The 23,041-nt window shown below is 39.2% G+C and overlaps 1 protein-coding gene across 1 annotated transcript in view; it reads left to right on the top strand.

Moving 5' to 3' along the window:
• Positions 1-23,041, top strand: part of NELL1 (neural EGFL like 1) — a 292,319-nt gene that overhangs the window by 27,709 nt on the left and 241,569 nt on the right. Inside the window, exon 4 of the mRNA XM_062576297.1 lies at positions 10,098-10,268. Coding sequence (XP_062432281.1) covers positions 10,098-10,268 — 171 coding nt within the window. The remainder of the gene's footprint in view (positions 1-10,097; positions 10,269-23,041) is intronic.

Genomic DNA, 23,041 nt, shown 5'->3' on the forward strand with positions numbered 1-23,041 from the left:
AGCCGCCATTAGACCACTACTCATGAGCTATGCTTGTTAGGCCTGAACCCTCAGAAGGATTGAGTGCAGAGCAAATTTTTTGCTAAAGTATGTGTGTGAACTTCCTTCAAAATCAGATGGGTAGTACCAGTATGCATCACATATGATTTTGGTACTCACCTGAAAGGAAACGAGAGGAAATACAGCCTTTCCAGTATATTTATACATAGAGCAACAGTGGTTGGCAGCCAAGTTGTCATCTGACTAAGACTGGTCAGATGTACCAGAGGTACTGGGTCTGCATCAAGTATCCTAATCTTTCATCAAACAAAATTCCTTTTGACTTTTTGGAAGTAAACTGTTGGGTATTGGCTTGCAAAATGTACAAAAGTAAACTAGTAAGTGGAGGAGCCGTGTGTTTCTGGTGAGGAAGTGCTACCTATAAGAAATAGAATAAAGCCTTTAATTGACCTACTCCTCAAGGTATTCTCCTGTGCATTTTTCAAGGTGCATGAGTCCTGAGTGGAACTCAGGTTACTGGGGTTGTAATATGTTTGATTAAAAATACAGAAGGATAACAAGCTAGTTAAATTAAACACCGGCACCTAATTAATGAAAATAAATCTGTGCAAGAGACTTCTGACCCTAATTGAAAATCTGAAAAATTGGATTTACTCCTTGTTATGTTTTAGATCATTCTCTCCAACATGTTTATACACATATTGGATTCTGAGATGCCTATTATCAAAAAAGGAAGAAAAAACTCTGCAAGTGTAGCCATTAACCTTTTTCTTTTGGGGGGAAGGTTACATCTTCATTAATATTTATATGTAGAATTGCTAAATTGGCAAGCTGTATAGAGAGTGTGAAGATCTTGCCTTATTTCACTCTGAACTGGGTGATGTGGAACATATGCGGTATCTATGCGCTTTTTTCCCAATGTGCAACAAGCAGACAGTTGAACCTTCTTTCTTCCAGACTTTTTTTTTCTTTTCTTTCTTTTAGGGGGTCCTTAGAGATGCAAGTGGAATTAGAATTGGAGCCTCCTGATTCTATCCTGGGGATTCTAGTGCACAAAAGGGGAAGCCAAGGCAAAATTGTTATATTCTATACATCTTCCCCTGATTTAAGCATTGTGGAAGAAGAGCTGCTGCTTGAGGAACTACCTTCCATCTTGCGGCTCCCTGCTGAGAGCAGGTGTTTTATGTAGGGTAGGCTGACAATTGCTGTCTCTCTGAAGCATTAACATGCTGCTGAAACACATTGATTGGACCTTGTTGGCAATCAGAACAGAATGGCTGACAGTTTGAAATTCTTTAAAACTGCATTTGGACAGTGCAGAAATGTTGTGGTCAGCCAGGAGCAAGATGTGTGGGTCCCCCAGGAGTCTTCTCCAACATGCTGAATTACTCTGCTTGTTTTATGACCCTCTGATATAGGCAAAATGCAGAAATGTCTCTAACTTAGACTGAAAGCAACTTTCTGAGAACTGTGTCCACTGAATTCTGGCTGCTCATTAAGAGTGTAACTCTTCTTGTTAAGAAGAGGGCTAGATATTCACAGCATTTTATTCATAGATGGTCATTTGCTTGGTTGGACCGTAGGTTGAGTGTTTATGATGATGTGTCTGGTTTTTAGTTTTCTGTTTGCAGTTTAGTAAACATGCCTGTGTGCTTTCCTTGCCCTAGGCAATGCCCTCTGAAAGGGAGGGTAGCTGTTGAGCCTGCCCTAATGACTCCTGCCTGTGGAAAGCTGCTCAGGGGGTACAGGCGAGGCAAGGAGGGGAAGCAGGTACCTGCAGAGACAGAGAGTCCTGAGAGGAGCAGGCATGCAGCTGGAACTTGAGATAAAGGAAAGAGAGACACTTTTTCTGGGAATGTAGCAGAAATTGTGTGGAATTTGTCCTAACCCCCAAAGTTAGCTGAATTTGAGAGGAAGACCAGAGGGGGGAAAAAACCCTCCTTGTAAGGCAGAGCAATTATGACAGGGTAGTTTGTTTTCAAATATTTTGCTGTGTACAAGAGGCGGATCTTAATGGTTTAAAAGGTTATATTATTCTACTTTGTTGTATTTAAAATCTGGTATTTAGAGATTCTGGACTTGAGAAGCCCCTGATCTGAGTTCTCCTCAAGGTGATGAATGTAAAGGAAGGAAGGACTGCATGGGGCTATGCTCTGCCTTGCTAACAGCTCTGTTGGGGGTCTGTGGTCTGACTGGCAGCTATGGGCTTCTGGATATCCACAGGGACCCCTGAGCCAACTCCCATCTGGGATCAGGTGGTTAGCATCAGAAAAAGATCAGCAGCCGCCATTCAGAAGGACCTTAGATACAGGTGCTAGATAGAGCAGATGGTCTGCTGGCGCACTGTCTAGCTCTTGGTCAGGGTATTTCAGATAAGGAGTCATAGGAGCTCTTCAAGGGCTACTTCGAAGCACAGCTGTGAATTGCCAAGAACTGCTTTCTTTGCTGCAGATACAGTCATTGTGTGAATGTTGGGTGACTTGGTTTAGAGTGGTGATGGGTGGAGAAATCATTCTCCTTTATTTTCTTTTTTTCTTTTTCTTTTTTTTTTTTCCCTGCTGCTTTTCTAGCAGATTAGCTCCTTGGATTGAAATGTCATACTGCAGCAGAATGGCTAAATCTCTTTGCGAAGGGTGAGGTGAGAATATGCAGGTAGTAGAACAGAGCCTTTCCTTTCAGTGATGGGCTGCATCCCCTACTGCCAGATCAATCCCTGCTTTCTTAGAGTGAGTTAAGTAAATTTTTTTCCCATTGCTTTGCTGGATGGTCATTTTTAGCAGAGGGCTACTTTCGGCAGAGATGTCTTGGTTCTTGTAGGTGTGTGTCTCTGTGGTCTTCTGATGGTAGCAATGTAAGGAGTCATGATAGAAGTGAAGGAGTCATGGTGGTAGGTTACTTAAGACTCTTTTCTGTCTTACTCTCTGTGATGCCTTTGACCCTGCTGAGTTGCTATGCTGGAGATTTTTAGGTGCAGTGTGATACTACTTGCTTGGTTTAGTATGTGTAGGGGAGAGCCAGCGTCTCTTTTTCAGATAATAGTCAGATAGTACCCACAGTGAAGGTGGTAGATTTTTAGACATACAAAATGAAAGAAAAAGCTCTTAAGCTCATCCTTACAGCACGTACCATGAAAATGAGTAGCTGCTTTGTACCAGTTCTGATTCAGGCTGTCTTCTGGCTGGCAGACAAATGTTGAAGCTACTATTTTTCTTCATACAATCAAAGAAGAAAGGAAATTTGTATTTGGATGACCCTTGCCTAGTTGCAGGTACACAGATGCATCTTTTGAACATCATAAATGCTTAAAGCCTTGCAGCTTGGAACACCCCAGCTGCCATGTAGAAGACCAGCAGAATAAAAGATGAATGTTTGTTATAGAAAATGCCACTGTGGAGCTTTTTATTGCTAAATGTTCCAGGCTAGGCTGATATAACATGATTCCTATCGTACTCAGAGTGCTCTGAATGGGAAAAGAAGTTTGTTTAATTGCCTGAGTTTTGTTCCTTTCATTTGTAATGAAAGGATACACATGGATGAAAGGACTGTGTTTAGGTAAACCAGCATCACAGGGAAGTTCAACTTCTGTGCTTTTATTGTAGGAATTTGAAAGAATTGGAGTGTGATAAAATTCAGTGTTTTTTTATTTTGGCTTATTTGCTTATATTGGAGGAATACTTTTGGAGTGGTAGATGATGATGATGGAGTCTCTGTGCAATGCATGACATTCAGCTTTTGCAATTTCTTTGGTAGAAAATTAATCTGATTTTCAAGATACCTTCAGTGTCACAGATAATCCTTCTTCTATTCACTGCACCTTTTGTGCTGCCTGATGTCAGTCTGATTCTGCTCATAAGCTTTGATGATATCAGTACATAATCTCTGCCACAGCAGTAAGTCTTTAATGCCACAAAAACTTGCCCTGTATGATTTCTCTGGGCAGCCTCTCAATCTGTCTGTAGTTAAACTGGCTCTAAAAAGTAGCTCTCTATAGTCTGCAAGTATGCATATGTAGCAAAGGACTAGATCGGTACACCTGATCACACTGGTTTTCTTCAAAATGCAGTGTTTGACAATGCGGTAATGCTTCAGATCTTGGGATCTTACCTTGTCACTTTATAGTAGCTAGGGTACAGGAGCAGCGCCTGTGGAAGTGGCTGAGATATTAGTCTTGACAGCTGTAACTTGTTCTAGTTTTGCAGCCATATAGAAGAGTGGTCACAACTGCAAGGTGTTTACTTTTGTTTGAAGTCAGATAGTTCTTCTGTTTCAGAGACACTGCTTTTGCTCTGTGTAGCTTCACTGTCAGTGATGATGGTCTCAAACATAGTCCTGCCAGTTTATCTGCGGAGTGTAGTAGAGCATCACCACTGCGTGCTGTTGGCCCGATTTGCTGTCCACCAAGGGAGAGCTAGAACAAGATCTCAGTTTCTTTTATGTTGCTGTCCGTGCTGAACCACTTGGCAGCAAAAATGAAACAATACTGTGGCATGTGCACCACTGTGCACACAGACTTTTATTGGGGTGAAAAGCGATAAAAGGCCAGAAGCATAATGATCTGTGATTCATTGCAGAATCTCTGTAGACTGAAAATCCTGACATCTGCACGGTGATCGATGTGGATTCCTTTGCCTCTGAATGCATCAAGGAGTGTTTCTCCAAAGGTGTTAAACCAGGCTTGTTTGAAGCAATTTTTATCATTAAATATCATTAAATGTCCTGATACTCAGTTTTGCTAGGATGCTATCATGAAACGAAAATACTGTGTGCACAGACATTTCTGAATAGTCAAGTTTGTGCAGTAGCTTCCTGAGTTTCTAACTGATGATGCCAAATGGGCTGAAATTTGAACTTTGAATTTGCTTTACTTTAAAACAAAATAAAAAAATTATGCCCTGACCAGAACTTCCCTGAAGCTTCTGTTCAATAACTGCTCTGAGCAAGTTGGAGTCTTACTATGACAGTGGTTTCTCAGTAGCTGAGAGAACTGACTTTGTAGTGTTGCTGTAGCATCTGCAAAGGTGAACAGTGTTTCCATGCTTGAACTCCTAAGGTTTTGTGACTTTATCCTATGCAATCCCATGCAGCTGCGCAAGTGTTTTGATTAGATGGCAACCCTAAGTTTGTATATATTTACAGGGATGCCATCTGTGCCTGCTGCCTTGCCCTGGGACATCTGCTCAATAGCTCTAAGAGCATCTGCTGTAAGTGCTGGTGCTGCTCTTTCAAAGAGGCAGTGGGGCTTCATTTGGCACTTGATCAGGCATCATGGAAGTTACAAAGTCAATATGATAACTCTGCTTTATTTATGTTTGAATTTGATAAAGAGGAAGACTTCCAGAATTAAACACAAAAAGATTTGTCTTTATTCTTACAGCTCTTATATATACACTCAATCAGGATTGTGATTACCAGATGGTGCCCTGTCTTCACTGTGGGTGTTACAGATGTTAGCATCATCAGATCTGAACAAAAAGTACTGTTTAAAGTAAACATCTTCAAAAGACTGTATATCCTACAGCTGTTCATGGGGTCATGGCTCGTTCGGAGCCTGTGAGCCCTTCCTCCTCTGGACGCTTCCACTCAGTGCAACCTGAGAGCAGTAACATCTTTGAATGAAGTGTGGTGCCATTTGTCCGATGTTGAGATCACTGCTAGCTATGATGAATACATGAGTATTTGTCTTTAATGCAACTAATGGATGTAAACCAACTCATCTTAGAGGAATACTTTGAGTACTCTGTTTCAGGTGTCTTACATGTTTTATTTAATCTTGATACTGACTCTATCAGTTTTGTTGGTCGTTACATCCACAACAGCTGTTTTTAACTTAGGGTAGGCTTTTGGGCACCTTTTTCTCCTGATCTGGAAGTGGAATGAGTTGTCGAATGCCCAGTTAAATTGTCAATATGATTGTGTCCAAAAAGAAAAAGCAGTAAACTTTAAGTTGAGCATTATCTTCTTATAATAACCCTTATGTGAGGTTATAGGGATTTCAAATGCTTTCAGAAAGAATTGTAAAGCATCTTGAGCTGATTGTGGAATAATATTGCCCTTCTGTTAAGGGCATTAAAAGGGCATTTTAAAGTATCCAAACTTTTTTGATATGCATAAAATTCATCTGAACTTAGTAGCATGTTTTTGCATTTTGCTGCCTTATACTTTGGGATTTGAATGAGAGACTACTGACAGGTTTATGAAGAACATTTGAATTCTATAAAAGAAGCCAGCAGTAGCTTTCATGCTTAACAAATATAAAAATTCTACTAGTGGAAAAATTTCAGCCAAAGTCATATAATAGTTTGTATTGCAGTTCCATAAACAGTGTGCTTTCTTAATACATGTGCTCTGAGGATTTCATCCGTTAAAATGCATGCTGCTTTTGATCACCTTTGTGATCAAACATCCTTGAGAAATAACAACTGAAACGAGAGCCTGTCACTCAGTGTTAACAAGCTGACAAATAGATTACTGTCTCAAATCTCGCTTTCATGGAAAAGGTCACAAGGAGGGTGGTGGGGGCTATCTATAGCAGCAAGTTGACACACACACAGGTATCTTAGACCTGTTCCAGTCAGACTTCATGCAGATGTGATGCAGAAGCAGAACTAGTTGTGGTACTCAGTGGTCTCCCTGTGGCTGTTGCTATGGATCTCATGGCAATGTTGGAAGTTCAAGCTTGCCTACTGATGATACGTTTATTCAGGCAGTACAAGTGTGGAAGACCACTTCCCTCTCTGAGATGCTGCAGTCCTTTGAGGAGTCATTTTAGTGTGGTTCTGGTCCTATGTCTTTTTCCTCCTAAAATATCCACAAGAACCTACCAAAAGAAACAAAGGTTAGAGATTATTTCTTTCCTTTCTCTTACGCTGGTGTGGTAGCTTCTGTTATTTCCCCCCCCCCCTTGTTTACCTGTCAGTTTATAGTAAATACAAATTTGTTCAGAGGTGTTTCAAATCAAAGACGAGACATTTAAAAATACATGCTTCTTTTCCCTGGTTTTAGAAATTATTTTCTCACAGGTTGACTGTTTCTTGTCTAAGCCTATGTTTTTCCAGTCATTTGTCTTCCATTCCATAATATGCAGATTAGGACTTTAGTACACAACAGGCACATTTATTTCAGGAGTGAGTGGCCTTTTTTGTCATTGATTTTGAAGAGGCTTTCATCTGAATTCAAAAGGGAGGAGGAAAGAAGAGAAAGCAACTCGCTATTGAGAGCGCTCTTTCCAAATGAATTAGAGGAAAGACAGCTACATCTTTTCAATTATCTTGGGAATATGGTGGCGTGTGTGTGTGTATAGTGAAGTTCTCAGTGTGAAATCATGCTACTTCAGTAAAATCAATGGAGAAATATTGGTTTACACTGTCCTGTATTATTTAAATACTTCAAATAGACTGGGCTAATCTGCTAATCCTGCCAGTTTCCGCTGTTGGATTTCTGTTGACTAGAGCATAACTGCTTCTGATTTGCACTAGTTGAAGGATATTGAGAAACAGATGCAGAGTTTTTCTGCTGTCATCCTCCGTTCCTGTAACCGAGAAGGTTAAACATGGTATTTCACACAGTTCTGTAGCTCTTAGCAGTGCCAGAGGTATACATGCATAAAAATGCTAGCACTGACTATTACAGTAAATTTTAACTAGTCACACTTGTAACACGTGTGTGTTACATAAATCAGTCAGGAGACTGACAATAAACTCACTACATAGGCAACAAGTTGCTTCAGTCCTGAAGTACCTATTGGCAGTAAAGCTTGTCAGATGAGAAATTGTTGTTTGCAGTGCCCTGTGCTGTTCAAATAGCATAACGTAAATATCTGTGCAATATCTGAGTGACCTTTCCAGGGCTAGAGGTATTGCCTTTTTTACTAACAAACAAAACATTGTGTAGCAAGCAATTAGTTCTGCAGCGATAAAGCATCACTGCAGGAAGCAATGTGCTTCCCACAACAGGAGCTTGTCTTGCACTCAGGCTCTTAAGCTTCTGTGATCAACAATGTAAATAAATATGTACGCACACAGTCTGCGTGTGAGAGAGACACTGGCATGTTATGTAGCTTTCCCTTGTGTGTGGGTTTTTTTTTTTTGTTTTTGTTTTCTGCCTCAGTGATGCTTAGCTAAAGAAGAGAGAAAGGAAGTCCTCTAATGACTTCTTTTTGTGCTTTGACAGCAGATGGCAATTATGAAACATTTAACTTGGTAAGCATGACTTAATTGACAGCACTTGTCCTAGTGCTTGCCTGTCTTGCAAAATGCCAGCAGCAGCATCTTCTGTATATTGACTATGCACCTACTGAGTATCAAAATAAAATAATAAAAAATTCCTCTCCAGATTTCTTATGAGTGTAATTTAGGAATCATAAGGAGGCGCAGGGGAAGGTAATTAATCAAAATTAACTCTCTGCCTTTTAGAGAACTTCTGTTCCTCTGCCCTCATGTTCCCTTCACGTGTATGAAGCAGGCTAGATCCTTTGCAATACCAGCCTTTCTTACTTTTTCCACTCTCTTCTGCATGTATTTTATTTGTACATGTACTAGTCATGCTTTTGTTCAGTTTTGGTTTTGCCCTTATTTGCCTCTGACTGTGTTTACTTTGCACTTGAATCTTTGGTTCAGGTGACAGTCTAACGCTCATTTGTTACCTGAAAAACATGACGGCTGTCTGAACAGCAGGGTGTTGGCAAGGTGGAGCAGCTTTGGATGTTTTTTGGTCAAGTTTTATTCTTCCTAATCTCTGGCTAACTTTTGCACATATTCCCAGCTAGTGTTTTATCATATAAGCAAATTTCTTCCCACAGAACGTTTTTTAATTTTTGTTTTAAATTGTTGCCACGTCGGTAGGAAAAACTGTTCTTAGTGAAGTATACACAGTTCACGTGAAGCTTGTTTACGCTGGCTGTTGGGCTGTGTGTACATGAGCAGTGTAAAAGGCTCATGTGAAAATGAAAATCAGCATCTAGGCATTTATTACATTGTGTTGCATCTGTTTTTTGGAGATGGATTTCGTTGCATTGCTCCGCTTTCTTTATCCTGAAATAGCACCTGTCCTTCATCTGACATGTTAAATTGACGTTGCGCTGTAGGAAAAGAACATGATGCTGTGGAGGTAGATGAGGGTAGGAACTAGCTGGAAGACTTAACGTCTGCGCTTGACTGTAGATGTACTTCTGCTGGGAAAGGAGGTCTGTGTTTGCTGCTGCTTTCTGTATCCATGACTTCATTTTAGAAGATGGGGGGAGCCTTGATCTGGTGCTAGCGTGCGTTCTGCGTGCTGTGCTTCACTATTCACACTATCCATGTGCTACTTCCATAAGGGCTAACTTGATCTTAAAAACGGAGTTGATCCTTGTAGTCGTAGTGAGGCCAGTTGATAGCCTTGCTTTGTTAACAAGACGATCCTGTCCTGTGACTGTGCTTTTGCAGTGACTATCTGAAGGTTTTGATGGTTTATGCCAGGTTTTGAGAAGTTTAATCTAGCCAGGGGGTTTTGTTTCCTTGTAAATCTGAATAATTACAGCTCTAAAAATAAAGTCAGAAAATGAATTATGCACAGTTATGTGTAGAGGAATGTTAAAAATAAACCTTTAGAAAGTAAACTTGCAAAAAATGAATACAAGTTTAAAGATTACTCTGTGCTTTCTTACCTTAGTGTTTTTTTTATTTGTCCATTTGTAATGTTAGGTATAGTCCTTTAATTTTGTTGTCTGTCTGCAAATCCTGCATTTGTACAAAGCATTTGGTGAGTAGAGTAAGGATCACTTCTTTCTTCTTCACATGTTCTGTGGATAAAAAGAGGATGTAAATTTGCAGGACTGTCAAATGGTGTTTTGAACGTAAGCTGTCTTCACATAAATGCTATTGCTGTTTTTATAATGTACTAAATGTGTAATATCTCTCTCTCTCTCTCTCTCTCAAAAAAGATCTGGTAGATTGTACAAACCATGCTGTATAACCTCTTTAGATTGTGACCTTGTATGTGGTGTTTGGTTAGAAGTTATCTCTGAACTTAGAAATTATGAAATTTAGGAAATGACAGAAATAATGGATAGACCAATGGAACTGATTCTTTTTTTTTTCTTTTTTTTTTCTTTAATACAGCTACTTTGAACTGGAGAGCAGTGGCTTACGGGATGAGATTAGATATCACTACAGGTTTAACGGGAAGTCAAGAACAGAGGTGTTCCCATACCGTCTGGCAGATGGACAGTGGCACAAGATTGCCGTGTCGCTTAGTGCATCCCACCTTTTGCTCCACGTGGACTGCAACAGGTAAGAAAATGTATTCAGTAATTTCTATTTCTTTAACAAATGCTCGCAAATTATGACACAGGAACAAAACTGCAAAACAGGAAAGAATTTTTTAAAAGTTAATTTAAAAATCACAACCAACTGCACTGAGGTAAGAAAAAGAAAACAAAGCATTAAAATGAAACAGTATGTTGTGATTATGAACAAATATGGAAAAGGTTGATTGCTGACTGGGGAGTATTAAATGCATCTATGTGCAGTTTAGGTACTGGCTGATGTTATGTTTGGCTGTGATTGCATTTAAGTGTGATAGATTGGTGTGCAGTCTGTTCTGTTGTGAACTGCTTCACTCAGCATGCCTGGAAACTTCAAGAACAGATAGGTATGTCGGAGGTGTTTTATTTTACATAATCAAGTAACACACTTTTTACTGTTTTTTTTTTTTCCTTTTCCCACCCCCTGTCCCACTTGGAAACTTCTCAGAAACTTGCAAGCTTCTTTTTAAGTGTACAGAACTGGTGCTGTTTATTTTCTGTAGGGCATTCTTTCTGTCATTGCACTTTTTTTTCTCTTTTACAACCTGTGAAGACTGCAAGATGACAGATTGTCAGGATTTCAAGGAATGAAAAAGAAGCAAACTACTATCCTAGGATCTCCCTTCCCTTGGGATTTGATTTCACAATATGTTGAAGATTCTTACCTTTCACTAACATAGTGGTTGATGAGGCAACTTGGAAAACTCAGATTTCAGACCTTCAAAATAATCTTTAGGAGTGCAGAAACCAAACCATTAGTTTCAATTCTTCTTGTATGGGAATTAATGTCAAAAATATTCTTTTTTTTCGGTGGGAGGATCAACCACAAATTTGCATATGCAATTTGTGGTATTTAAATAATATAGGGTGATGGTAGCTGTTTTTTCTTCTGAAGTCTTTATTTCATTCGGGTGGATAGAATAAAGTTACGGGAGCGTACGGTTATTGGAACATTGAAAAAGTTTTAATTTTGACCAAAGTAATTATGAGCTACTATTTGGAGAAGAAAGTTATGACTGTTCTCTCCAGCTGCATTTAAAAAAACAAAAACCTAATTTCAAGGAAGGTTGCTTATTGAATCCTATTGTTTGAACTCAAGATACAATTAAATGCTTAGAGCAATTTTGGTTTCATTCAGTCATGAAATCTTCATTCATTTCCATCCTCTGATTTATTTATCTTACCATTATTTGTCTGTTATGTTACTTCTTTGCTTACCACTTGCATTTCTGTTTGTTTATTGACATAATAGGTTTTGGGAGAGGTGGTTCTTTACCCACTATGATCACTTCTTAATGAACAGCAAATGTGTTACAGAAAGTCCTTCTTGGCAGATTTTTTCCCTGCTTGCCTTCTTGCACACAGCGTGAGAGGAAAACGGTATAAAAAGCCTTCCTGGTACACAAGTCTATCCAGGGACAACAGAGTTGCATATAATCATGCTTGTGCCCTGATTTTCTTTACAGTAACAGGCAGGAATAGATAAATACAATTATGGAATAAGCTGTGCTGTCATATAAGGTGGTAAATGTATATAGCCTTTTGTGTCAGGTAGCCTAAAGCAGGGCTGATACATCTAAGAGTGTTCCCTAGGGTGGTGTATCTCAAGGCTGCTGCCAGTGCAGATTCATAGCTAAATGCCTCCATTTGGCTGTATATTTGTGGTAGTTTATGCCAACTCCTGTGGAAGGTAATGGGAATAGTTTTGAAAGCATGACTTGAGGGCAGATCATAGTAGAGGCTTCAGTGAAAACAGGGAAGATCTTAGACGCCACAGCTGAGTCAGGAGCATATTTGGTTAATTAGAGATTTTTGTAAATGTTGGTGCTTATAGATTGCTGTATATCTTAACCTTCTACATCTTTGTGCTCAGAGGAGGAATCACTTTTATTTTCCCTTCCTTCCTTTGCACTAATATTTCCTGCTGACACTATAATAAATGTTGAAAGATGCGAGAATGAAATGCTTGGCCTAAAGAAGAGAAAGGCCGTGAGATGCGTTCTTGAGGACTACTGAGAACCTGAGCCTTAATGTTACAATCAGAAAATCTGCAGCTAAAAGTATGCACAGAATCCAGTATTAAAGGCTATATATTTAAATGCTACCATTTTATGCTATCATGGTGTCGTTGGCTCTCAGCAGAGTTCAGGGTGCCTAATGAGAAGTGATGCTTTTGCAGACTTAGTTGAACAAGTGAGTCACAGGAAAAGAGATTGTGACAGCAGTGAAGAGGTTCACCATGTCTCACCTCTTGAAGAGTTTTGGAGTGTTCTTTCAGTCAGTCTAGCTAAATAAATTTTAGCTTGAAATGTACCTATCTGGTTAACTAAGTTTTATGCTTTTTTTTTTTTCTTACTGTCCCCACTCCTGTAAAAATAAAAAAAAAAATAATTAAAAAAAAGAAAAAAATCAACCAACAAAATAGACCCTTTGTATTCGTCCGGGATTTTTTTATGGAGGGTGGCAACATTGCATCTCTGTAGATGTGCATGAATTTGCATAAATGCATTAATCCTTTTGTTTTGGGCTGTGATAATACGTTGTACATTCGGAAGTTTTACTGGGTGAGTGATTTGTGAACGTGGTGCTATTAAAGTTAATCTGCCTGCAAGAGTGGAATGAAAGGGTCTGTGTTAGACTGTGTTTGATATTTTTCCAAAGTTTGCTGCAGGATTTGTATTGATACTCAAGACTAGCCTCTGGCCTTTAAAAATTGCAGCAGGTCAGAAAGCATTGGAGGTGAAAACTTTTAGATTGTAAACAAATTGTCCAATCTACTTTTATGTTTCCCAGCCTTTTCATCTACATTGCTCTGATTCGTAAAATTGCTCTGACATTTGGTACTTGATTGTCTTTTGGATTTGATTCAAAGTTGGCTTCTGTTTTTCAGACATGGATAGGTTAGAGAAAGGTACTTGAGAATTGGTAAAAGCCTTTAGTGCTTTTAAGAGTCATCTTTAAAGCAGCATAATTGCCGCTATTCTAATGATACATAACATGGAGGGGGGGAGGCATATATATCAAAGGAGATATGTTTGCCCAAGTACGTGTCCTTTTGACATTATCTGCTACTGCATCTTATTTGCTCCTTTCAGTGCTCCCTCAAAACAAGGAATGAGAACTGTTATTCAGTCTGATAACAGAGCTTAGAGCTGCTGGCATAGGAATATAAATTAGAGTCCAGACTAAAAGCCTGTTGAACGCCATTGGATTCTTTTCACTGACTTCAACAACCTTTGCGTTGGTCTCAGGAGGTAATCTTTAGCCAGTAGTACAGTTCAAACAAATGACAGAGTAGCAGCAGATACACTTGCTAACGTGCTTTTAACATTCTAGTACAGTTCAGAAAAATGAATAAACTGTGTTCATTATAAATGCACAACTGAGGCACACACTCATTTCTTCACGTCTTCAGTGCTGCGTTTGATAGTGATATATAAATCTTGTTTTAAATACAGGTTATCTGTAGAATCTGTGCTTTCTTACCCTAAGAGAAGGGGGATTGTCAGGGGGTGCCATTTAGGTGGGCATTTAGGTTAATTAATCTAGAGCTACTTTATCATCAGAGGGACCTTAAATAGCCTGTGGCACTAAAGGGTTGATACAGAATGAAATAAGCTGTCGTGCACCTTCCCAGATTTTGGCTCCTAAGGGAGCAGAGGTAAAAGGTCCTGCTGTGCATTGCTGTGTTGTCAGGAGATTTTCAGCCCTGGGAAATTGTCGGAGCTTACCAGATCTGGTGTTGTTTTTACTTTATTTAAATGACTTTCAGCTATCACGAGTCTGCAGTGTTGCCAGTGCTATCTGACCGTCCACTGTAATGCTGGCAAACTCAGTAGCAGCACAGAAAAATGTTACTCTTTAAGAGACTGGTAAGAATTGGGAGGGAACAGCATCAGAGCAACAACCTTAAGAGGTAATAGGAACTGTATTAAGATGTATTTATTGCTAACTTATTTAAGCAATGTAAATTCCAAATTGTTCACTGTGTCTCTCACCCTTCTAGGAGGGCAACCCAGATGTGTCTGTACTTGTTTTTGTTGTTTTGTTTCTCATCACCTGCATTGCTATGAAAGTACTCATCTTCCTAGACTGTATCAGTATTCCTTTACTTAATGAACTCCATCTGCAGGCATAAAAGGGAGAAGACAATTTCCTACAAAAATTAATGCTTTCCAGTGAAAATATGCTAGAGTGCCTTTTTTTGTGAATACAATCTGTGGTTTTGATGCATAATCTTGACTCTTTTTTTCCTTTTTTTTATTCCTTTTTGGTAGGAGTAGAGAGAGCAGTTTATAAAACTGGAGCAGGCTAGGAAGTAGTCTCAGTCTGAAAAGCTGGCTGTCTGCTTCTTTTATGTTTCTCTTGGTAGAACAGAGCATTAAGGAATAAAAAATGCATGAGCATTGAGAACTTTTTAATTGAAAAAATAAATAAATTAAAACATCATAATCCAAATATGGGAATCCCAAACCTTTGAGTTTTCATAAATAAGGTCTTCAGGCTGCCATCCTGAGGTTTTCAACTTCTCTAAACAAATTCTTATATTTCCTATGACTTTCATTAAAATATAGTAAATTTTAAGAAGGTTAGGGCATCTATTTAAAACAGAGAGCCACTGCTTTACTTCCTGTAAAATACTTTATATTTAAAGAGATGGTGTGGTGGGAATGGTATGGAGCTAGGTTATTTACTCTCAGCATTTGAGTGTGGTTACCTGACCTGGATTACTTGTCCTCGTTCTGTAATCTGTAACAAAAACTGGCAGAGAGATGGCTACTTGGGCCGGGTGCTGTAACTGTGCGGTACAGGTATACCCAACATCTGACCTATGGTATTCTGCACTGAAAGTTAATTTTTTGTCCCTTCTATTTGACAGAAAGGCTATAAACATTTTAGAATAAGAGAGATCACCAGCAGGCGTGTCCCATCAGCAGCTGTGAGGTCTGCAGCATTATCATTAGTGTGGTTAAGCTGCAAGGAGATGTTCAGGATGCATTCAGTATGGCTGTTACCTTGAGAAAAGATTTTTTTTTTTTTTTAATATATAACTTTTTAATAGGGTTTCTTGCATGGGATGACTTTTACATCAGCAGAGAATAAATGATGGTATGGGTCTAACCCAACCCGGTAATGATGGTACGGGTGTGGCCCAGTGCTGAAAGGTTCTCTCTTATCCCAGTTCCTGTTTGTGAGGAAAGTTTCTTTTTTAATCCTAGATGAATCAGCTGAACTTTTTTAACTTTTTTTTTTTTTTTTTTTTTTCCATTTTTATATGCTGCATTGGTAGGATGTGGAAAAGGTCATGAGTATCTGTGGAAGTTCTGAGGTGATTAAGAAGTACGATAGAAGAAAAATTATTATAATCTGTAACGATGCCTAGCTGACGTAGCTCCTTCCCTCACTTAGAAGAAGGTAACCACTTATACTCCCTACTAACAATGTCATCTACTGGCGAAGCTACCGAGGGCATGGTGCTGCAACCTGGACAGCGCGTGTTGCCCCACAGACGTCAGGGCAGAGCAGGAGTCTGCATGGGTTGCTTTCAGGAACATGTCCCAGGCCTGCCGATGTTCGTTAGGCTTCTGCTGAAGAGCAGGAAGCGAGCAGGGTCGACCTCTGGGGACTGGCCTAAGGGGCTCCTCTGGGAGCTTTTAGCAGTCTGGAGAGTTGCAGGGACCTCTGGAGAGCCAGAATTTACAGAGCTCAATTACTGGTGAATGAAGATCTAATGGTGCTTTCCTGTGACTTGAAAATATTGACAGATGAGTTCATGGCTTCAATAGGACAGGAATAATATTGTGCTATGCTTTACTATGGCATCTTGCATTCATCGTGTTTGTATGCTGTGGGTGTGTTGGAGAGAGAGGATGAATAATGGTGGAGGAAGTAATCTTAAATCAGGACTGGAAAGCCTCAAATGAGTTATTCATTTTCTAAAGCACGTTAATAGGTGTATTATCTTGCTCTCAGATATTTTTACGTTGTTCCGATATGCAGTTAGATTTTTTTTTTTAAATCAAAGTAATAAACCCTTCAATTTGGATGTTTATGTACTAAAGCAGTCCCTGAAAATTTATCATGCGTAGTTTGAAGTGTATATGGAGATTCGTTTGGGTAGATTGTTTCAGAGGAAATCTCCTATTACGTGGTTCTGTTTTCCTTTTGTTTGCTGGAGTGCTAATGGAGTCACACACACAGAGAGGAGATCATGGTAATTTGAAAATCAACTACATAGAGCAAATACTTCGGGTTTTTTCTTTCAGGTTATAAAAACAATTATCTTGCACCAGCCAGGCACATGAACTGAGACCCAAAACATAAGTGAACTCTTCTTTGCAAAGTGATTTGCTAAACTCTGGAATTTAGAACTGAAAGTCATGCAGTGTAATACTGGAGCTCATCTGAAAAATGGTAATCTAATTTTAGTTAAATAATTTTTATAGAAGTGTTGGATCTGTGCCCAAATAGCAGATGAGAGCCCCTGCACCTGAACTATTTGCTGACCTGAGATCTGAATCGCCAGGTAGCTGATAGTCCGCAGTCTTTTCAAATGATCTGACACCTCCTGAATGCTATGCAGTCACACCTTGTGAGCAGTGCTGTGTCAAGGCATGGAGGAGGACCCGCGTGCGCTGCTGGAGCCCAGCCCGAGGTCAGAGAGCTGCTGCTGTGCAGAGATGGCTGGCTCGGGGCGTGTCAAAAATGAATGCAAATAACTAACGTTGTGTCAAATAATGCAACCAAAAGGACTTCCTGAGCCCTAGCTGAATCTTTGTGTCACACCAGCCACTTACCTTATACTTGACTGAACGATGTGCTGTGCAGGATCCCTGGGGTGAAATCCTCACTCTAGTGAAGTCTGCAGCAAAACTCTCATTGCTGTCAATTGAGCCATGCTTTCACCTCTGGAGCATATCAGATGCTGAGAGCAGTGAGTGCCAAACCCGAATGCTCTCCCTGGAGAGTGCTCTTCTGTCTGTCTGCTGTGGTTTCCATCAAAACTTAATTTTAGAACAAGCAGTTATATTTGTTCTATGTTTACTGTTTGCTTCATATGTTTCCTCAGTCATGGCCAGTTAGTTATTATGGAAAGTGTGCGATGTTATCTTCCAAACTGCCAAGGCTAAAATAGGCAGTTGAAAAGTGCCATGGGAAATGGAGATGTGGGAACCCAGGGAACCTGCAGCAACAGCTGAGGAATTTGGAACGGATCGGCCCTCCGTGGCGTTGCGGAGGCAGCAGCTAACGGGAAGGACCGGCTGCTCTGGAGAGAGCCGCGTGTTGCCGCACCATGCGGAGATGAAACTGATGGGAGGGCTCCGATGGAAGCAAAGGCAGGTCTGTGCACGCAAAGTCCGTGTGCCTTGGCTTGTGTTGCGTTTGCTTGTGAAAGGAAATCGACTCTGGAACGTGGATGAGTGTTTTATGGTTACATACAAATCAGTGATGACATGAACCCCTTGACGAGACAGTCCTGTGATGGGCTGCTCTACAAGGCAATTAACTTCTCAGACGATGATTTTTTTTTGGAGGAGGAGAAAGGCTGTTTTTGGCTGACTTATTTTTAAAACTATTTTTCATAGCAGTGCAGGAAGGAGTTGACCTGGTTCTTCTTACTGTGGCACTGGTCTTACTGTAGTAGGTGAAGTGACTTCATGGTTGAAAGCAGCACAAGAAAGAAAGGAGGAAGCACCCTTAAGTTTCAGGTTCTACTGTAGTGACCAAGATGGGTATGCACAGCTCTCAGGCCAGCTCTTGACATGTCCCTGAATAACACAGGTCAAGGTAATGGAAGCAGAGTTTCAGTGCTACCATTTCTCACTTAACAAATTTTTGTGGCAAACACCAACAGTAACCTTAGATTGTTCCATGATGAAGTGGAAATAAGAAGCCATGTAACCATGGTTTGACTTCTTTATTCTAGTAGAATTTTATTTTGGAGGGTTATTTTTGCTGCAAGATCTGAAGTACCAGTGCTGCTTTGTGCCAGTGTGATGATGCATGTTTTAACCCTATTGCTCTCTGATATAAGATAGGCTTAATTTGCTTCTTGTTTCAAGAAGATACTTTATTAGTTCTTTTTATCTCTTATCTATCTTGCTCTATCTAAGGGTTTCTTGTTTAATTTGTGGGAAAAGAGCTTTTCTTCTTTTTTCCCTTTGAAGAACCCTGTTAAATTAATTTCTCACATTTCTAGAGTCCTTCTTAATTGCCTGGTTTTGGGTTACTGATACTTGGCATCTGGGATATATTCTAAATATTCAGCATCTGTTGCTGAGAAGAGGATCTAGTATGGTGTTTGGTACGGTAAGAAATGAGTGCAGTGCTTTTAGCTTTCTTGTGAAGTTTGCTTTAATTCAATGTTCTGATTTAGAACATGATTCAAAGCTTGCTGATATTAAAGGCTGTCTTTTAGTGATGCTCTGAGTTTTAGTCTTCCGTTTTATAAGTGGATTTGTCTCCTTGTCTGTAATGGATATTTGTGTGATTGTAAAACAAACAAAAAAACTACTGCTAACCAGTTGTATGCTCTGGTACTCAGATAGTGATATTGGCTTACAAGTGGCAAAAAGATTGCCAAAATACTTTGGTTCAGAGATCTCTTTGAAAAGTATTGTTTGAGCTATGTGGCTCTCAGTTCCACACTGAGATATTTAAAGGCAAGTACCTGAATTCACATCAATTTATAAGAGTTGTAGATGTTGATACTCATAAGAAAAATCTGTGTACGTAGACGACATTTGCTTTTACACGCAAGATCAGGCATTCTCCAGTGTAGAAGCCACCTTACTGCGATGGCCAAGCTGGCCAAATAAGGCAGCAGTTGGCATCTTCACCTGAAACAATGATGAGTATGATCCTCTTATGCTTCTGCTGCCTGTGAATTACACACAATTTTTATGAGCAATACTTGTACCGTGAGCCACATGCTATTTACAACAGATTTACCTGGTCAGAATGTACTTTTATGAAAGCTATTTAAAATTTAAAAAAAAGTGCAAATTGAAGTATGCAATAACCTCTTGGAAGTCAAGCCAGCTGGTATCAGTCAGCTGACACTGGGGTATTAGTCCTGTATTTCTGTCTGAGAAACTGTGGGTGATGCATGTGCAGTGAAGTAAAAAGTGCTCTAGGTACATTACATGGAGTTCCTAGCTGATCCGTTAGTTTGTTCTGATTCTCTTATGGAAACAAGACTGTGGGAAATCACAGTCAAAAAGCCATATTTCTTTTTCTGACTAGATTAGATGTCCTCAAAAGTGGAAATACTTGCAATCTCGGTGTGAGGCCTTTTTTCTTATATGTTGTAGGCACTGACATATTTTTATTTCAGTATGTCTTCAATATGATGTCAGCTATTCTTGGGATTTCTTGCCCGTTCATGAGTACTTTTGCTTTTTATATGAAGATGGTTAAATACTGCAGCCTGCTAAACACAATGTTGGCCTGGGACTTGGACAGTCTTAATCCTGTTAAATCATCAGGAACCAGCTGATTCTTGTTTTGTCACTTGAAAATTAAAGTTGTTAAAATTGACCTTGTTTGTAAAGCACTTTGAGATTTCCAAGAGATACTTATACCGCTGTATAAGTAGTAGTATTCTGAGGAAGAGTTTCATTTGTGTGGCCTATGTCATATCATTTAGTGAGTCCCACCTCCTGCTTTGGATAGGTAACAATGATGAGTTTTGGTTGAGGGACCAAGAAACACTGCTAAGAGCCATAAATAGTATTAAAAAAAAAAAAAAAAGCCTAATGTGTTTTGTAAAGAAAGCTCAAAAAGGGCAGCTAATATCTCTCTGAATTTGCCCTTATTCTGTTTGTGTGAGAATAAAATCCCAAACCTGGCAGTGCAATGTGCTCTTCTAACAATCTTTACTTTCATTTATTATGTTTGCTCCTGTGTGTTGGAGTGTCTTGGAAGTTAACTTGCATTTCTCTCCTGTGGAAAAATAAGTTAACTTGCATTTCTCTCCTGTGGAAAAATAAGTTGCCTATGCAGATTTATTTAGATACATTTTTATTGCTAATGTTAGGTTCTCTATTTTGAATAATTAAACTGCAAATTAGTGTACCTTCACTTTATCTTGATGATTATACAGGAAAATCAATGAAGTGGTTAAGTGTCTGAATCTAAAAAGAACTTTAAACTTGAGTTTAAACTCTTTAAACTCTTGAGCCTTTTTCCTAACATGCAGTATTCCTGGACACCACTTATTTTTTTTCTCTCTCTGAGCTTGAACAATAACTTTGATTAAATAGTTGGTGGTTACTATTGTACATTCAAAATTTAATAACAAAAAGCTTCCTTCAAACACAGAAATTTTTATCTAAATTACTTTTCTTTGTTAAGTGATTGTGAAGAGATAGCATGAAAAATCAAAATTTCCCCCAGGAAGATTATTTTTCTGAATCAGAGCATAGAAGACTAAATGAATAATTCAGTTAAAGTTGCTCCAGAGCTGAATGCATGTCAAAAATGCATCCTATCTGTGAAGACTATTAAAAAACCAAAAACAATCATAGTGGTATTGACACATTTTCATTGGGAAGCATATAGACAGTGGGTTGAAAGACAAGTATGTAGAGATATCCTAGTATTTCTTTTCAAAATCAGTTCTTAATACCTTCAGAAGAATAGACATAAAGATGAATGCCAATACTGTATTGTAAAGCTACAGTCTTAAATAATCATTGGTTTCTTTATGTAGTTGAGATTCAGAAAACATGCTGGAAAACTTTTTAAAGTGGCTGGTTATTTTTGTGTTACGGGCTGTGCTAAGAGGCCTGACGTTTATTTTGGAAGTACTGAGTTTTTGCAGCCTCAGCTGAAGATGGTAACAGTGGTCAAGGTGGTTAGCATCTCTGCTGATTAGGAGAAAAGCTGATACAAAACTCCCCCTTTGCCTGCCTTTTTATTAGAGAAGCTGAGTGCTATTTCAAAGACTCTGACGTTAATGATGCATTACTGCGTGTGACATTCTGAATGCTTTTTAGTTTGTTTAAAGGTTCGTAGGATACAGATGGATGTATTTAAGGTGAGGCATGTTTTCAAGGGAATGTCAGTTTTGAGGATCAGGTTTTGAATTTCAGAAATCTGTTTTGATGAGTCACACTGATGTCAAAGTGCTCCTGTGCAGTCATTAGAGGTGCCTTCAGAGAGTGATTCATTTACAGTAAGATGAATCACACCCTAGAAACGCTTATGTCTCTTCAACAACTAATGTGAATCTAGGTGACTAGCTCAACCGTAGGTGTATACCTTTGAGGCATCTAAAATTGGGTGCGATGAAATCCACGCCTGATTGCTACACAGAAATTTACGGCTTCGTGAGAGTAAATGTGACAAACAGGAATATACAAACCCATCCTTGAACTGGTGGAGACCAGAGGCTGAGAAATGAGGGTCTTGCTGTGCTTTAGCCACAGCAGTATTTAGATTACAGCTATTTGTGACTACAACACTGATAATAAAAGAAATCTCTGTGGTTCATACCTAGTTTAAAAATCTGAGAAGGCAGCATTCTGTTCTTAGACTCAAAATATTTAGACTCAAAATAATTAGGAAATTTCATGATTTGACATGCTACTTTGTAATAACTGTTGGAATTTTAGTCTGTTCTATTTTTCAGAATTTTTTGTCAGTCATATCTCCTGTCCATTCTGGTTTATATATCTGAATGCAACCAGGGACAAAGTTTGTTTTCTTGTTCTCCTAAGAATTTCAGCTATTTCCAAAATGCTTTTGGCATGGCAAATATTATATGCATGAAGGAGAGTTTAGTCTCCGCACACACACAAAAAAAAGCTCTTTAAGTGTTAACTTTTGCTTGTTGAAATTGCATGCAAGAAATCTACTTCAAGAGAAAATTCCATGTCCTACTTGTTCCACAGGAAACATGGCCCAAGGCACGAGAGCTGTCTAATGTCTTAAATCTTAGGGAAGGTCCCTTTCTGAGTCAGTCTTTGTGATGTTGGATAAATCAGTCTTTCCATATTTCAGTTAACACATGGGAAATGAGGATAACAGTATTTCCCTGTCTAACTGGAACGATATCCAGATGATAAAAATCATTTAAAACTGAGTGCTCACAAAGGACCTGTCTCCTTGTCCAAAAGAGCTAGGTTTCTAGAGAGGGTCTTCCTCTGTGTGGAGAAAGGTGTATATATGTGTATTTGAATGCAGATATTTGAGATGCAGTTCCTTCCAGGAGCATGCTGATTATTTTGGAGATCTTTTATTTTTTGTATGCCTGTATTCCTTATGTCACAGGTGCCTGTTTGGAATGCTCCCTCAGAAAAGGTGTTTTGAGGGTTGCATAAAAATACTTTGTAAATCAAAGTGTGCTGATAGGGTAGGTGTATAAATACAAACCATTGGGATATTATGTGTCTTTGTCAATTAGCAGGTGCTTTTTTTTATTATGTTTTGCTAAATGGACCAGTGGCTAGAATATGTATTCTAAGCATGAACATTTCAAGAAAGGAGGATTGGTTCATAGTTGTATTACTCCAGGTTTATCGTTTAGCTCCTTTGAAATACATCAGCATAAAGAAGGGGCAAATCAAGCTTTCTCTTGGAAAGTGAATGCAGCAGTCATAAATCTGAAAATCTGAAGCACGGAATAGAGTTTCTATTAACCTAGAGACCTGGGTCTTCTGATGCTGGAGGGGCTATTCAGTCTGCAGTAATTTTAGAGACCATGGTTCCCAGGAGTCCTCTTTCTAAGCATTCCTGCTCTTGTGAAGTGCACTG

Source organism: Rhea pennata, chromosome 5 (assembly GCF_028389875.1).
Source record: "Rhea pennata isolate bPtePen1 chromosome 5, bPtePen1.pri, whole genome shotgun sequence".
Classification (NCBI taxonomy): domain Eukaryota; kingdom Metazoa; phylum Chordata; class Aves; order Rheiformes; family Rheidae; genus Rhea; species Rhea pennata.